Raw genomic sequence first — 17,070 nt, forward strand, 5'->3', positions numbered from 1 at the left:
ACATTAGGTATGGTGCCTGGCACCTAGAAGGTGCTAAATAATCACCTGGTGAGTGAACATTGGGTTGTCACCACTAGAAAGAAGCTCAGGGATCATGTAATCCAACTCTGTGTTGTACAGATGAGAAAACTGGAACCCATAAGGGAAAGTGCCCTGCCCAAAGTCTCACAGCAAGTTAGTGGAGGAGCCGACAGAGGAGCCGACATAAAAACCCATCCTGGGGTAACACTTTCTCCCCACTTACCCCAACTAGGCATGATCCACCACTACTGAATTATACAGGAGAGGAATACTCGTTTTTGGAAACCCAGCCCGTTAAACTTTAATTTTTCTGTCATTAAGCTCCCTCCTCCCCTATAGACCACAAAAACCTAGAATACTGACCTGCTCTCACCTTGCTGGTTCTGACAGAGTCCTCACTTGCCTTGACTTGTGTAGGTAAAATGTCACAGTATGAATTTGCTGTCTCCTTCCCACAAAATCCAAGAGAGTGTGGCTTTTGTGCCTAGTCAAGGACCCTAAACACAGCTGTGCCCAGGGGTTGTGTCACAGACTCAAAAGAGTAATTGCCTGGAAATGAGACTGGCTCAAAATATCTCCAATGTGACAATAAAATTCTGTTACCACAGAATCCGGAATGGAAAATTCTGTCCTGTTAGGTCAGCTAATTGCAAATGAGTCAGTGACTCGTTTTCCCCCGTGGTGAAGAGACCATTGAAAGAGTGGTTGGCTAAAGTGCCTGCTGGCCTCGGCCTGGTGTTTAACGCCACCAATGAAGCATCTATTTAGTCTGGTGGGAGTGGCCGAGCTGGTCCATGGCACCCGCCTCACCTTTCAAACTTCACATCTGGTTTCATGCCGGGTCATTAAGCATGCTGGGCAAAAACCCTGGGATCCAAAGATCTCTGCCCAGAATAAAGGCACTTTTTGTGGAGGGCCCGTAACAGGAAGTCACCATTTTCTGGGTCAGATCATGCGCTGTTGCTACTGATGTCAAAATGGAGGAAAGTCAGCGGTTCCCATCCCTCGAGTGAGGTGTGTGGGGAGTGTTTGTGGGCACGTGTACATGTGTGTGTGTGTGTGTGTGTGTGTGTGTGTGTGTGTAGTCAAAGGTTCTGTCAGATGGCTATGGCTTAAGTCCATCTCAGCTGTGAATGATTCTGCATCTCTTTGGAACCATATTAGGAAGTTCTATTCTGAGAAACGACTCCCCAAACCAAAGACTGACTTTTCTACACATGGAGAGGGAAGAATGAGCCCTTTATTCTTGACCCTTGGCAAATGGGCTGCTACTTGAGCAAAGGGTGAAAGGTGGCCCAGTCAGAAGAACAAACAGTTTTCCTATGAAAGGCGGCTCTCACCGCACCCGAAGTACTGTCGGTAGACTCACCCCCCAGGCAGGCTTCCTCTCAGCCTCTTCTGGAAGAGGAAGTGGCTCTCAAAAAGTCTTTGTCAGAAGCTTTTAGGGTCAGGATTAATTGAGTCAATACATGGGAAACACTTAGAACTCTCACAGAGTAGGTATGCAGTATGCATATGCACTAGCTATTCCTAATATTCTTCCTTTTTCTTCTTGGAGTCATAGTAGGATCATAGTGCATTAACCATGGGAAGAGCCTTAGTGACATACCATCGGGTTCAACCGTCTCGTTTTACAGACAAGGGAGCAGAGGTCAAGAGAGGGGAAATGACCGGCTTGACATCTGCTCAGTGCCAGAGTAAGGACTAGAGAACAGGCTCCCTAACTCTCCGTCTGTGGCTATTTCCACGACATCAATCTATTATTTAATTCACTCTTCCATTCATTTCATTGACAAGCATCTACTGAGTACCCACTAAGGGCCAAGCCCTGTGCTAGGTCTTGGGAATATAATGGCAAGAAAAAAGGGACCTAGTCCCTGCTTTCACAGAGCTAGTGTAATGAGGGAAACAGATATTATATAATTACACAAAGATAATCTTGTAATTGTGGTGTTACAAAGGATAATAATAATAGACACAAAAAGTATTAACTATGAGCCAGGCCCTGTTCCAACCTTTATGAACTCATTTGACCCTCACACAAACCTATGAAATAGGTTCTATAATTATTTCATTTTTCAGGTGAGGAAATCAAGGCACAGAGCTAATCAGAAGCAGAGCTGGGGTTTGAACCTGGGAAGTCCAGCTCTATAGTTTGAGATCTTACACCACTCTGTCAGACTGATTTTCACTTCCTTGGGCCTGGGATGCTATCCCAAGGTGGAGCACCCTAAGCAAACTTTGTAGCAGTCACCAGGTCTCTGAGATTGAGGACTCACTGGACCTGGGCTAGGCTGGGCTGCTCAAGATTCTGTGAGAACTATGTATTTGGCTAGCAAGGCTGGGCCTTGGCCAGATAGATGAGAAATAAGAAAGAGTTTATTGTCTTCTAGTCCACTCTAAATCTATTTCTAGCCATACAGCTTCTGGGTAATCAAATGGCTTTTGAACGCCAGGACCCCAGGATAGCTTCATGGCTGCTGATAAAATAGAGGTTCCAACAACATGTGTTGAATGAGTCTCAGAAGTCTTTGGCAGCAGGTGTTTGGTCTGGTTTGCTTTCGGGTGGACACAGGAATGGGGAACCTGGGAAGGGACAGCTGATACCGCCCCTTGTTCCCTTACTTTGAACAAGTAGAGCAAAGTTGCAAGAAGGGTGTTTTTCTGAAATAATTCAAACCTTACATTGTGAAATCTCATTCTTCTGGACTCACTAATTCAGAAAGTATGAGAATTCAAGCAGGGCTGAGAGGTCTACCTTTGTATTATTGAGGAAGAAAGCATGTGTTTTGTAAATACGTAGTATAAACAAGGGTGCACACATACTCTATTTCAGAAAACAAACAACATTATTTTGAGCATAAAATGCTGGGATGCATCCAGTTACTGTACTTTACAGATGTATCATATCAGTTCTTTAAGGCAAACCTGGAAGGCATTTATTTGCTGATGACCAATTGGATTTCTTTATATTCTATAATTGAGATTTTCCTGCCTTTTCCATCAGTGAGTCTGATACAGTGAAGGTTTATATTCAGTATCTGGTTTGGGGACAGCTTGACTTCTGACCTGGAAAGCTAAGCCTAATTAGTCCTGCAGTGGATTTCCCTCTATGTGTTTCTCAACCTTAAACCAAAGTACTACACCAATAAAGAAAAGAAATAAGGTATCTTGGGTGTGTAATTCTTCTCCTTGGTAACTTGAAAGTTACGGAGAATAGCAGCAGTAACTTCTTATTTATCTCTCATCTTCCAAAACACACATTTGTATAGTATTCAAAGGAATGGTGTTTGGAGTTGGGAAACTTGCATGTTAGTCTGCTTTGTTACTCATTAGATGCTAGATCTGCGGCAAATTAGGGTCTGAGACTGTTTCTTCATCTTTAAAAACTGGAGAAAAGTGCCTTCTTCATGAGGTTGTTATGAGAATCAATTGAGTTCGTGTATTTGAAAGTGCCTAGAACAGTGCTTGTTGCATGAATGTTAATGAACTATGAAACAAAGCATACTTTGTCTTTAGACAGTGCCTTTCCCAGCAGAGGTACATTTTGAGCACTGACCTCACTGATTCCCCACGGAGGGATGTGATAATTAACTTCTTTCTCCCTACCCCTCTTTGCAAATGGAGACTGAGGCATAAACATAAAGTGCAAAGTTTGTGTGGTGCTGAGGGGATGGTGATGTCAATGGGCCATGTTCAAGAGCCAAAAGCCTTGGGGGTGAAGAGGCCAGCTAAGAACCTTGTCACCTCTTATGCCAAGTCCAGATTCAAAGGGCTCTTCCATGGGCTTTCATTTAGGCCTTGGCCCTTTTTATTAAGACCAGCTAAAAATGAGAGTTTTTCAGTTGGGAACTGATGCAGCAGACCTATCTTTGATCACCAGGGATTATATATAGGGCTTTTGGAAACCTTTGCCTCATATGGCAGTGGCTTAAAACATATCACCCTGGAAAAATCAGCTTCTGGAAATTCATGAAGAAGGGTGAGGGGGTGAAGAAACGGGGAAGATAAATGCAGGGAGAGGTGGCTTTGATGTCACCACCCTAGCTTGAGCTTGCTAGAATACTGGCTCCCATGGGAGTATAAGCTCCCCAAAAGCAGGTGTGCTGTCTCATTCTTCACTGTATTCCTGGAGGCTAGAGCAGTGTTTGCCACATAGTAGGCATCCAGCACTAACTTGATGAGTGAATGAGTGACTGAATCAGCTGTGTAGACTGTGCTGTGTCCCAGTCAGTGGCAGTAGTTCTAAGTCATTTAGTGGATGACAGCGAGGAGCACAGACTCTGCTCCCAAGAGAAGCAGTACCTAAGGAGCTGGCATCTCTGTGTGACGCAGTTGGAAACCTCTAATGAATGCCCCAGGTGATGATTTAGTGGAATCAACTTCTTGGCTTGTCTGGGGATTAAACCAGGGCTCCCCTCGGTACTGCAGACGGATATCAAAACAGAGGCCTGTTTGCCCCAAATGCTTGTGTATTGTGGATACATTCTCCTTGGTGCCCTCCCTTGGAGGCAAGGGTGAGCACTGACAGCTGATGTCACTGAGGCCTCCAGCCTGCCTTAAGTCCTGTCATCTCTTTCCTTGACTCCTACAAGGGCTTGGTAGCAGAGCTTCCTGCCTCTAGCAGTCCCTCTTTCTAATTCATCCTATGGGTGCTCTAAGAGCTCTCTTTCTCAAGCAAAGCTTTGATCTTGCCATTCCATGGCTCAAAAACCTTCCATGGCTCCCATACCTGCAGAATGGAGTAAGTGTGCCTGGTGTACCACACTGTTATTAGGTGGGCCCCTCCTCCCATTTACTCATCTGTCCAATAAACTCTTACTAAACGCCTCTGTATGAGAGGTGGCAGTGGATGGTGCTTAAGAGCCTAGACTATGGGTCACACTATCTTGGTTCAAATTCTCAGGAAAGTTACTTAAGCCCTATGAGCCAAGCTTCTTCTTCTAGAAAGCTATTGTGAGGATATATAAAATGCTCAGCTCAGAGCCTGGCACTTGGAAAGTGTTCATTAAAACTTAGCTGTCCTTTTTGATAGGAGCCATGTCCTGTGACCTGGGGACATAGACTTAGTCTTGGCCTTCAGGGGGCCTGCAGACTCCTGCAGGAGCCAGGCACGAGAGTCAGTGATGTTAACAGGGTATGAGAGGACAGCCCAGGCACCATGTGAGTACAGAGGAGTGGCACCTAATAAGTCCTTGAGAAGGAAGGAGGTAGTGTAAGGAAATGCTGCGGAGAAGGTGAATGCTTGTCCTGTATGACAAGACAAAAGAGGCTGAGTAAGAGAATCCCAGCCATTTGCAGGGAACAACACCTGCAAAGACTTGGTGGAACTGGGCACGTGCAGGGGAACTGCACATGGGTTAGAATGGGTGGGGCAAAAAGGGGGGCAGGCCAGAAAGGTGGGCAGAAGCCAGATGGTCACAAGCCTTGAGAGACATGCTAAGAACTGAACTTGGCCCTGAAAGCTGTGGGAGCTGATGAGGAAGAGTGGCATGGCCAGAGTCAGTTTACTCCCAACGATTCCTCCAGCTGCAGTACAGGGATGGACCAGACATGGGGCAAGTTTGGAGAAATGGAGACCAACTGGAAGGCTTTTGTTACCATCCAGGTTAGAAATGATAAAGGCAAAAAAAAAAAAAAAGCTGAGGCAAGGACAGTGAGGGGTCAAGAGACATTTAGGAAATAGAAAGGAATGGAATTGGTGACCAGTTATGTTTGGGGGCTAAGGCACAGGAAAGTGCAACAAATAGAATGCCCAACACTGATATGACAGGTGCAACTACAATATCCATTCGCCTCAGGCCACAGGGTATCCACATGATTTGTTAGACAGTGAGGAGCCAAAGGAGATATAAGGCCTAAGAGTGATTTGATAAAGGATTCTTCTGGTAAGTTCATGTGTGCAGGATGGAAGGCTAGGGAACCCAACAGAATGGCACCTGATGATAGTCCTGACAGGACCTGATGATGGTCTGACCAGGAGGATGGTGATGGGAAAGGGGACAGAAATAAGGTCCATTCTGAGGGTAGCTGCCCCAAAAAGAGCTACCATGACTGACTGGATCCTGGGATTAGGGAGGCGAACTAACATAGGAGGGAACTAACAGAGAACTGTTTAGCACACAGGTGCCCAAGAAGAAGTGAGCATGTACGCCTCTTGAGCACCTACTGTGGGCCAGCCCCCAGAGGGTAGGAGGAACACCGATGAACAGATCTTCCTTACCCTGGTGACACACTGGCTGCACACACATACACAGAAGGGGCTTATTAATCGTGTTAAATTGCCTGGACTTGGCACCAAGCATACCAAGTCCTGCGGGAGCAGGCAGGACCACCAACTCACCTGAGCAGAGCTCCTGTGGTAAGGGGAGTAATGGAGTGGTCCCGAGATAGCTGCGTCGTGAGGGAGGGCCGGGTACTGGCTCTGCATTGGGTGAGGATGCTGGTTGCCATAGCTCCCGTAGTTATAGCTTCCTGTGTATCTGAAATGCATTAAGCACATTGAATATTGTGAGTAATAGCAGGGAGAACAAGCCAGTTTGACATCTTTAAAAATCAACCTCATTTATTCTCTGTTCATTTTTCTTCTTTTTTAAACCCCATCTACTTTGACTCTTGCCATCTACACTCTGTGGCTCTGTTGTGGTAAGTTTAAAATCCCAAGTTGATCTTCCTTTTCCCCTCAGCACTCCCTGAGCACACCTCCCTCTCTACCCAGCAGTCGCTCAGGGAGTGAAAGAAGACGCTAGCCCTGCGGCAAACATAATTAGTGATGGAAACTTCGCCTCTTGTTGTGCTAACAAGCCTCATATTATATCCCGAAGTCCAATAAGAAAAAAAAGAAGAAATTACTTTGGGATTTATGTTTTTGTATTATGCAGGCGTCTGCTCCGCCCTCACAGGGGAGGATAGTGTGTTTCTCTAAGCTCGCTCCTAGAAGGAACCGCCAGGTCGTGGTCAACCGGGCTTCAGAAGATTCCAGTTCTCATCCCGGCTCCACCACTTTCTACCTGTGTGACCTCAGGCTTCTCACAACCTGGTGTCTGACATCTGTAGAAATGCTGCACATGCTTATTCACAGGTGGGAAGACACTTGATAAAATGTAAAATCCCAAGTGTTCACAAGATATGATATTATCACTGTTCTTAATAACATCTTTCAGCAAAAATGCTGACATATGACCACATGGGTGTCTATCCTGCCATTCTTGCAGAATCAGAAAGTTCTCTGAATCAATTTTCAAAATCCATTCTAAATGTGTGGAAAAGTATTCCAAAGTGTCCCTGAGGAAATACTGGCTGCCCTGTAGATTGCTGGGAGCACCTGAGATCCTGGAAATCCCTCTAGATGCGTCCTGCTTCAGGCTGGTGCCACGCCGCGGGCCCTGCGTTATGCTGGGCCCCGTGTGCAAGGGCCCGAGAGTCCCGCCCCGCCCACCCCGTCCCCCTTTGGGGAGCAGGCCCATAAGTGGCACAGGTGAGGCCCCCTGTACCCACACGGCCAAGCTTCACCTTCTGGAGAAGAAGGGTCCTGGTTAACATCCAAAGCATTTTTCTAACCACCACACATTAGACATCACAAGTTTAGCACCTTTTGGTAGTCAGTGCATAATGGTAAAAAGCTGCAATGACACAGGTAGTACTTCTGAATGGCTCTGTAGTTTATTCGTCACAGCAACATCACTTCATAGATGTGAACAACATATTCTGGCAAAACCCAGAGGGATTTCCTGAACCCCAGGAATCACTTGCAGCCCTCAGGCTGGGACCCCTGCTCTAACCAGACTCATAAAACACCGGGACCTGCTGCTTTACAAGGCTACAAAATGTACAAACAGCCGCCTGAGGGAACCAGTAAAAGGGAGTTTTTAGTTGAGGCTTTAAAGGAGGAAGGAGCAAAGACCACAGGCTTTGGAATCAGACATTCAGTTTAGTCTGGGCCTCCCCCCACCTCTGCTTCCACCCCCACCTCCCATTATCAGCTGTGTGACGTCAGGCTATTTAAGTCAATCAACCAGGCCTCAATGTTCTCATCAGTAAAATGGGGTCACTGCTACCAACCTCACCTGGCCGTCGTGGGGATTGCATGGGATGGTGATGCACTGTACAGTGCTGAGAACACCGTGGAAACTCCACAAAGGCTAGCCCTCTTCCTGTCCTTCAAGAAAACAACTGCTAAGTAAACCCTGCTCCTTAAAATTGAATTTAAAAGTAGGGCAGCATCCCTGCAACATGACCTACCCATGCTCCTCTCTGTGGGGATAAACTGGTATCCTGTGGGTGACGGAGGAAGACGGCACGTGAGTACCCCTCATACAGGGCAGTTGTTGGGAGCTTTCAGCCGGGGACCCAGCAGCTGTAGTCACGGTGTACGTCAGGGACCATGTGTATGACTGCATTGCTCCTACAGAGACAAATTAAGATGCATGAGTCACCAACACAGTTCTTGGACCCCTGATTCTTTCTCAGGACACTTTAATGGCTTTCCATCGCTCTTAAGCTGAAGGCCAACGTCTGTACAGGCCTATGTCTTTCTCTGGCCCTGCTGACTTCATGCAACCCCACCTTCATCCTATCTGATCCAGCCACAATATCCTTCCAGTTTTCTAGGCTTCCACGATTCCCAACACCACAGAACCCTTGCACGTGCTTTCTGCTGCCTAGAACATTCACTCTTCCCTTAGTACTCACTCATTCTTCATATCTCAATCCAGAGAAGGTGCCCCCTAACTCCAGACTAGGTCAGATTTCACCACACTGTAGGCCTTTGTGGCACCTGCTGCAATCTGTAAGCCTGTGCCCGTTAGTGAGTGTGATCATCGGATGAAAGCCTATCCCCTGCCAGCCTGTAAGCTTCCAGAGGGTAGGGGCCTCGTTTGTTTTACCCACCAGTGGATTCCCCAGTGCTTCACACAGATCCTGACAGTCAAAAGGCTCTCAGTAAATATTTTTTAGAAGGAAAAAAGGGAAAAGGAAAGAGACAGAAAGGGAGAGAGGGAGGGAGGACAAAATAATGAGTTGGGGCAACCTAGCCCTTACCAGGGGTGGTAAAATAACTTCACAACACTCAACAGGTGTTAAGGATCCAACAAATTGCTTTAAGCAAATTTAAGTAGATTATTGAGCTCTGCCTGCCCAGGTTTTTTTGAAGATTATCAGACAGTGACCTGGTGGTGACCTTATTCCATACATACTATTAATTCTATTTATTTACTTTTTAATTGGATACCTTGCAAATGCTAGGGACTGGGGTGGGGGGAAACCCAACAAAATTAGAAGTCCTCAAGATGCTTAGAATTTTATGAGAAGTTTAGGGGAAAACCCCAGCAATTTCAGAAACCACTACAGCAATAATAAATTCATCTGATTTATTTTTAAACATGTAAATATAATGAGCATAGTTAAGCCCATATTAAACCTGTTTTCCAAGGGGGAGGGAACATGATTCAACACCCCTTTTAGGAACAGAGGAAAGTGAAGCATTGGGTAAAGGAAGCCACTTTTAAGGTGAAATCAAAGAGAGAACTTAGTCTTCCAATTTGGTATTTTTGCAGCAGAACATTTTTATCTTGAAATTCTTCTGGAAAGATAAAGGAAAGGATTTCATTTTTAAAATTCGGTCCATTCCAACCAAGGATTTTGCAGCAAACAGCACACAAAAGTGGCTGCACTGACATGGAGTAGCAGGAGGAAGCAAAGACGTGGTGGATGAGCCCTGTGCTAGTTATGTGACTCAGAACGGAGCACTTTTGACATTATGTGGAAATGGAGTCCTATTTTAAGTACATTGATTTATGATTAAAAGAACACTGTTGTGAATCCTTTTGTAAACTGAAGAACTTTTTGGAATATAATGTCCTTCTTTTTTTATGAAGTGACAAAACTTTGTTCCAGTAGCGTCAAAGGAGACGCCATCTGTTGAGCATGTACTATAGGCCAGACACTGCTAAGTTTAGCTTTACAGACACCCTTAAGAGAAACATTATCCCCAGTTTATAGATGAGGAACCACAGGGTTAAATCTGGAAGAATTTAAGGGAGTTTATAGGAATACAGAAGACTCAAGAAGATAATATGAATGAGGGAGTGAAAGTAGAAAAGTGGAGGTAAAAGGTGGAATCGGGAATGAGGTGAAAACATACCAACTCTAAAGGACCCAGTTCTTCCTATGGGGGGGCCTGAAACCTGGCCCTGAGTTTTCCAGGAGCCAATGCTCCTGGGAAACCCGACTAGTTAGGAGCCATAAGATAGCAAGCAAATTGCTCAAGAATGTACTGTCCTTGGAATTAGGTTAAGCAGGAGTTTCTTTCAGACACCCTCGTTAAGCAGCGGCTGTGGGCTCTGCAGCAGTATCCCCAACGGCATCTCCCAGTGGGCTCCGTGACTTGATTCTTAAGCTGTTCATGATGCCAACACTAATTGCAGGCCAGTGGCATCACACAAAAGTCTAGTGCAGGGACGCTGAGGATGTTAAATAACTTGTCCCAGGTCCCACCGGGAGCAAGCGACCCAGGGGGGTCCTGAACCCAGTCTGCCACACACTCTCCACTCTCTGCCATAACATCTTTTTGCTCTAGGTCCTGGTTCGCCACCTACTGCCTCTAACGACTTGGGCAAACCTCTTAGCAGTTTCTGAGCCTTTGTTTCATCATCTGTAAAATGTCTTGTAGGACTGTTGTAGGGATTAACACATGAGGCTCTTAGTGACATTCAAGCCCTCTTCATTATGAATCCAGGTATTCATATATCAGACTTAAAGTCGAAATTTCTGAATTTCCCATTTCAGACCCCAAGGAAGAAAGATGAATTTCTTTGGTCTGCTTCCATTACTAGGGATGAAAAGTTTGAATAGCAACAGTAGTTTAGGTAATTACAGCAAGCTTCTATACTTTTTTTTCCTATAAAATCCCTAGCATTCTTAATCACCAGCATGGCTAAAAGTACCCCTTCCTGCTCTGCACAATGAGGCCATATTCTTCCCAAAAAAAGCTTAGAAGGATTTTAGCAAGCCACATTTTAGGAGTCATTTAGAATAACCACAGGCAGACTGGAAGGGAAAGCACCCCCAAATGATCATGTCCCTGATGACTGGATGATGCAATTGCCCCCCGCTGATTTCCGAACTTCAGATAAAAAAATATATTACTTAGGTAATTTAAAAACACCCTTTCTATTAAAACAGGTTATCTCTGGGTGGTGGGATTAAGGATTTTTTTTTTTTTTTTTCATTTGTCTTCATTTATCTGTATTTTTCTGTAATGAATGTGTTGCTTCTGTAGAAAGAAAAACATTATTAAAATACATTAAACAAATTTTACAATTGGAAATGGGAGGGTGGGGATGGGAAGTTTGGGAGAACAATGAAGTACAGCCACAGCAAGCAAGTAATTAACCCTTCAAGCCCCCAGGACCTCAGGAGAGCACAGAGAGGTCAGTGGATATTTAAAACAGCAGCCAAGGAAGCCAAAGGATTTTTTTTTTCCAAGCAGTAAGAACACGCAGTGATAATAGCGATCACCTGAGGAACTGCAGCAGCAGTTACTTTTTTGTGAGCTCATTCATCTCTGTATCCCCAACAGAGGGTCCACCAAATAGTAGGTGTTCAGTAAATTTTTGTTCCATTGAATTTGTTGTTGAAGAAGTAAATGCTGTTAGGAATAGACGTTATCAAACAAAAAGCTAGTGGAACTCTTGGAAAAATGGGCTCCTGTGGTCTGTGAAACAAAACCCCTAAATGGCCATGTGCCAGAAATCTAACAGATCCACTCAGGCAGGCTTAAGCAGATTAACACCTACTGGCTTGGGTGAGAAACGCTTTTTGCCCCGGGAGCAGAAAAGAACACCACTTGCACTCCCTTTCCTACCAGTGAGACCTCCTGTGAGAACTGCTGCTGCTGCTTTTTTTTTTTTTTTTTTCTTTTTTAAGGAAATTAATAAAAGAAACTGCGCAGTTGACAGTTTTTGCTTAATTTTTAACATGCTGCCAATGTTTTTTATTTGTCGGTAAAACAACAACAAACCTTCCCTATTTGCTCTTATTCTCCCCTCTCCCCATACCCCCATTCTTATTTAAAGGCCTGAGGATAGTAGTGGAAGACCCTGCTTTTTGCAAATCCTCTAAAGGGGCAGTTGTTGATCATCTTACAGGATTGAAACTGCTAGAGATCAATATACTCTTCCCTTCCTATCCCCAACAAAACATTCTTCTTCCCTGAGTTTTTTTGGAAGGGTTTTTCAACACAAGACAGGATGGGTACTTAGAATATAATGGACAATACATAATGATTTGTTGAATGTATGAATGACTGATCATCCAACATAAAACAGACCCCATGTGCTAGTGTCCTTATAGATAGACTCATCCAATCTTCACGACAACCTTTTGAGGTAGATTCCTTTTTCAGGTAAGAAAAAGGCCCAAGAGGTTAAATGACTTCCTCAAGTAAGTGGCAGAATTGAGATTTGAACTCAGATCTGCCCAACTCCAAGGCCTTTCTGCAACAAAAATGCCTCTCACACTAGAACGTGATCACTGGGGATCTTGTTAAAACGCAGATGAATTGCTGATTCAATAGGCTGGGAGTAGGACCTGTGATTCTGCAATTCTAGCAAGCTTCTAACTTGATGATACTGGGCCACACTTTTGAGTAGCAAGACTGTATAACACACTGCCTCCTGCCTGTTAAGAACCATAAAAAATCAGAGATTGTGAGATTCTGGCAGACACTTGTGAAATTTCAGACTGCTTCCCAGGCTACCTGGCCGTAACCTTCCTTCAGATCTTGGGCTAAATCATTTGAACCTCTTCCCCAGTAGAATTCTGTGAGTCATGATAGATGTTGCTCAAGTTTTGAGCCAACCTAAGCCTTTTGTTAGTACCTTCCTGATAAATAAGCTCCTTTAAATGTGCCTACATTCTAGAGCTGCCCTGTCCTAGGCAGTAGCCATTAGCTACATGTGGCTATTTAAATTAAAATCAATTAAAATTAAATACAATTAAAAACTCAGTTCATTAGTCAAGGGAGCCACAATTCACGTGCACAATAGCCATGTGTGGCTAGTGTTCCCTATTTGGACTGCCTAGAGAAAGAAAATTTTCATCATCATAGAAAATTCTATTTGGGCAGTGTTGCTTGAGAGTGTTTGATACTAAGCAAACATTTCCTGTAACCTTCAAGACTGAAACAGAAAAAGAAAATTATATACACATATGCATATATGTGCACCCTCACCAGCACCCACCATTGGCTATCATCTACCCTCAAGATAGCTGTGCTTGAGGAGAATACCTGCTGAAGTTGGAAACTTCATCTGTTTGAGTTGCACTTTACCAATAGTTCCATGGCCAAAGTCTGACTGACATAACTGACCAGGGGCAGCAAAGAGAGTTCCCAGAGAGAGATGTTGATTCATGACCTAACCCCTGCCTCCTCACGCCACTCTCTCCCTTGTTTCCTATGTACTAGTCAGTCCTGATTTTCCCAGGCAATTTTCTGCCCCAAGGCCTGTGGACATGCTATCCCCCACTGCCTAGAATGATCTTTCCCCATACCCAACGTTGCTCCTTATATACTTCCGGTCTCAGATAATGTCACCTCCACAGAGAAGCCTTCTCTGACCACCATCTAAGGCAGGGCCCCATTTTCAACTTTTTCATAACACATTTCTTTTCACTCATAGTACTTACGACCATTTGCAATGAGATATTTACCGAGTGGTTGACTTCTGCATTGCCTCTTACAGACCAGAATGTAAGTGCACGAGGGCAATGGCTATGTCTATTTTTTTCACTTCAGGCACGGCACTGATTAGACATGGGATACTTATTTGTTGAAAAAATGAACAAATGAGGCAAATCCAAGGTCCCAACACCAAGCCAAGCCCCTGATGGTATAAAGTCAAAGAGGGGGTTAAACATTAATTTTCGATCCCAGCTTATATTTCCTAATTCCATTCCTTTAAAGAAAAGGAAGCAGCAGGAATGGGAGGAGGCGGGATTCATGGGTGGTGACAACTCTGAGGTTCTATAAATAAGTCACTGCGGCCTCTGCGGCAGGGCTGCAGTGTCTACCATAGTCCACTCAGTTGAGCTGCCTTCGGAATAACTGGGCTTTTGTTATTTGGAAAGACTAGGGGCCAGTTATCTTTGTTACATCCTCAACCAATGTGGAGAAAATGCAGCTGGGCAGGCCAGATGTTCTACAGTTAGGGCCATTTATGAGGAGTTTCCCTTTATTTCATTAGGCATCCCAGCATCTCAATGATTTAATTGGCTGGTTTTGTGTTACAGGGAACACATGGGGGGAAGCTGAAAACATGAGTTTAATAGTTAACTTTCATTGTCATTGCTGAAGGAGGGAATACTTAAAATGGTATCATAAATGAGGTCTCAGAACCCATCAGTGGCTGACCAGGACAGAGCGGGAACTAAACATCTCTCTTTAGATGACACTAAAGAATTGCAGCCCAAAGTCATGCTAAAATGGCTGTCAGATTGGCACCACCTGCCATGCTCCTGGGGCGGAAAAGAGCTAGCTTTCCTTAAAGGAAGTTAAGGTTCCTGAACTTTGCTGAGTTTCGGGGAAAAACTGGATAAAGGGGCTAGATTTTACCTTGTAGAAGCCTGTTGAAATGGAATCCTTTAAACAGACTCTAATCATGGCAATACATAGACTTTAATAAACCCAACCAAAATTGGCTATCTACTAGGTTCGATTTTAATTACCCAATATTCCCTTTCTTTCCCTTTCTTTTTCTTTTGTTAAACAATTAATAAAGTCTTAGGAAAATATATCTAGAAATATGGATAGGCATGGACATACAACTAGAAATAAATATGGATAAACAGAGTGGCTGTTTCCTAATGAATCGCAGCTTATTATCTACACTACCTCATATTCACTAGCTTTTGTATCAAAGAATTCTAAAAGGTTATAAGCAGTGAATTAATTTTCACTTTGTGCTCACCCAGCAGATATAATATTTGTTCTCTTTTTCAAAGCTGAAAAATGGAAACGTGGCCATCCAGCATGAGGCACTGATTTGTTGAAAAGTCACAGGTACTATTTGACTTTGACTCTCCTCAAGTCGAACTTGCTAATACGTACATCATCTGACCAATGATATTCAGGGTATGCTAGAAACCCAATAAAATACTAGATCATGTCAAATTTCATTTAATAAACTATCTAATCCAAGAGCTATGTATTTTTATTTCCCCACATCCTTTTTCTAAAAATGTCTTGCTTTCTGATTTAGGTCCTTTTTAAAAATTCGGTTTTGTTATTTTTATTATAAACCACTTCAGATACTTTTTGTAAAGTAGATGGGATATAAATCAAGCAATAATTTAAAAATAGAAATAAAAATTAACTGGGCATGTAAACCATATGCTGAGTTAACTTTTCTTTTAAAAAAGAAACATATGAAATGCATTTTAATAAGATTTACAATTGTTTCCCAATTTATAATATTGTTCTTTGAAAAACTGCACAAATCCCCAAATTTAACCAGCCTACTATAAGAGATTTCCTAATTTTAGGTGTATGTCGTGAATAAGTAATTTGTACTTTATAATACAATATGTCTGTAAAACCATATAGGTTATTAGGAAGCTATGTTTTTGTTTCTTCCAAGACTATGACCCACATTACATGCTAAGAACCAGTCTAATTTAGCAATGGAGTATTTCAAAAGTAATACTTAAGAAAAAATTTACACATAGTTTTATATAGAATGACATCTTAAATGCCCCCCAGAGATAACTGAGAACAAAATTGGAATGTGCCAAAATCTTCAAAGGTTACAATCATCTGAAGAGAACCTGTTTCATATTTGCATTTCTAAGAAGCTACTTTTATGACTCTTAACACATTGCACAGAAATCTCTGAACACATTTATGATATTCCTGTGGCCTCGACCATCACACCTACCATACCTAAAGGTCTCCAAATTGCTATGAAGAAAGCCAGGCAGACTCACAAACTAGATACAAATTATGAAGAGCTCTTAGACACCTTTCCTTCACACTCTTCCAATCCTCTTAGTTCCTTAGCTCCTTGTTTGCTAGGTTGCCACAATGCAAGAAAAGTTTCACTCCAATTGTTTCAGCTTCATAACTCAGAGATGCATTTACCTGAAAAACTTCCCTGTTTATTTTAGAAGCAAGGATGTCACCACTAGCTAACTTGAGTGTGTCTCCCGGGGTGGTGGTGGTGGGGCATGTGGCCAGAGTTATTTAGGAAAATGCCCCCTGGCCGCCATGCCTGCCGGAGTTCCAGAGAGGCAGGGGACTTAGGGATGATTGCCCCATAATTCCAATCTTGGACAAACTCCTGGGCAGCTGAAGAGCTGTGAGCAGTGCCTCAGTTCTCTTCCCTTTTTATTTCCAGTGAACAAAGTAGTTCTTATCTCTAGAACCCCTCTTCCCCAGCCTTCTAAGCAGCAACTATGACTCTCTACAGAGAGAAAATGGGGGGTGGGAGGGTGGGATCTGATCGCTTTCTTCCTCCTCAAAGTAGAAAACAAGAACATGATTTGAGGGGCATCCATGAAAACAAATCTGGAGAGCTTCACATCTGCGTTTCTACAGAAGAGGAGGACGCTCCAGCTGTGTGTCCACTGTGGAACGCAAAGCTCCATCTAATGTCACTGACTGACAACCCTACTTTTCAATATTACAAAGAATCCTGTTGTGGTAGCAGCCCCTGACAAAGGGCCACCAACTTTGTTGGCAAGTTTCCACTCCTGGAAAAGTACAAAGAGGGCAGGCTCTTAAGCATTTGCTCATTCCCTCTCCTAGTAGGTCTGGTTCTGGAGGCAGGAAACTTTTGGGAAGGAAGAAATTAAAAAACTTCTGGAATATATACTCCAAAGCCCCTTAAAATGGCATACTCTCTCTTGCCCCCAGGCCTTTCTATTAGTTAGTCTCTCAGCCCGGGATACCTGTGCTCCCATTCTTTGCCTTCCCCGACCCTCCAAATACAGGTTGGGGGGCCCACCCCCCTTTGTGCACACCCTGGCCCTTCTCCCACTATGTCACTGTCTGCT

At 43.8% G+C, this 17,070-nt stretch overlaps 1 protein-coding gene across 2 annotated transcripts in view; it reads right to left on the reverse strand.

The window, feature by feature from the left end:
• The window catches only part of RFX4 (regulatory factor X4), a 163,760-nt gene that overhangs the window by 3,734 nt on the left and 142,956 nt on the right, over positions 1–17,070 (reverse strand). For both annotated transcript variants that reach the window (XM_037846577.1, XM_037846576.1), the window contains exons 16-17: positions 8,263–8,425; positions 6,365–6,503 (exon numbers count right to left, since the gene is read on the reverse strand). In XM_037846577.1, the coding sequence (XP_037702505.1) occupies positions 6,365–6,503; positions 8,263–8,425 (302 nt within the window). The remainder of the gene's footprint in view (positions 1–6,364; positions 6,504–8,262; positions 8,426–17,070) is intronic.

This window comes from Choloepus didactylus, chromosome 8, assembly GCF_015220235.1.
Source record: "Choloepus didactylus isolate mChoDid1 chromosome 8, mChoDid1.pri, whole genome shotgun sequence".
NCBI classification, from domain to species: Eukaryota; Metazoa; Chordata; class Mammalia; order Pilosa; family Megalonychidae; genus Choloepus; species Choloepus didactylus.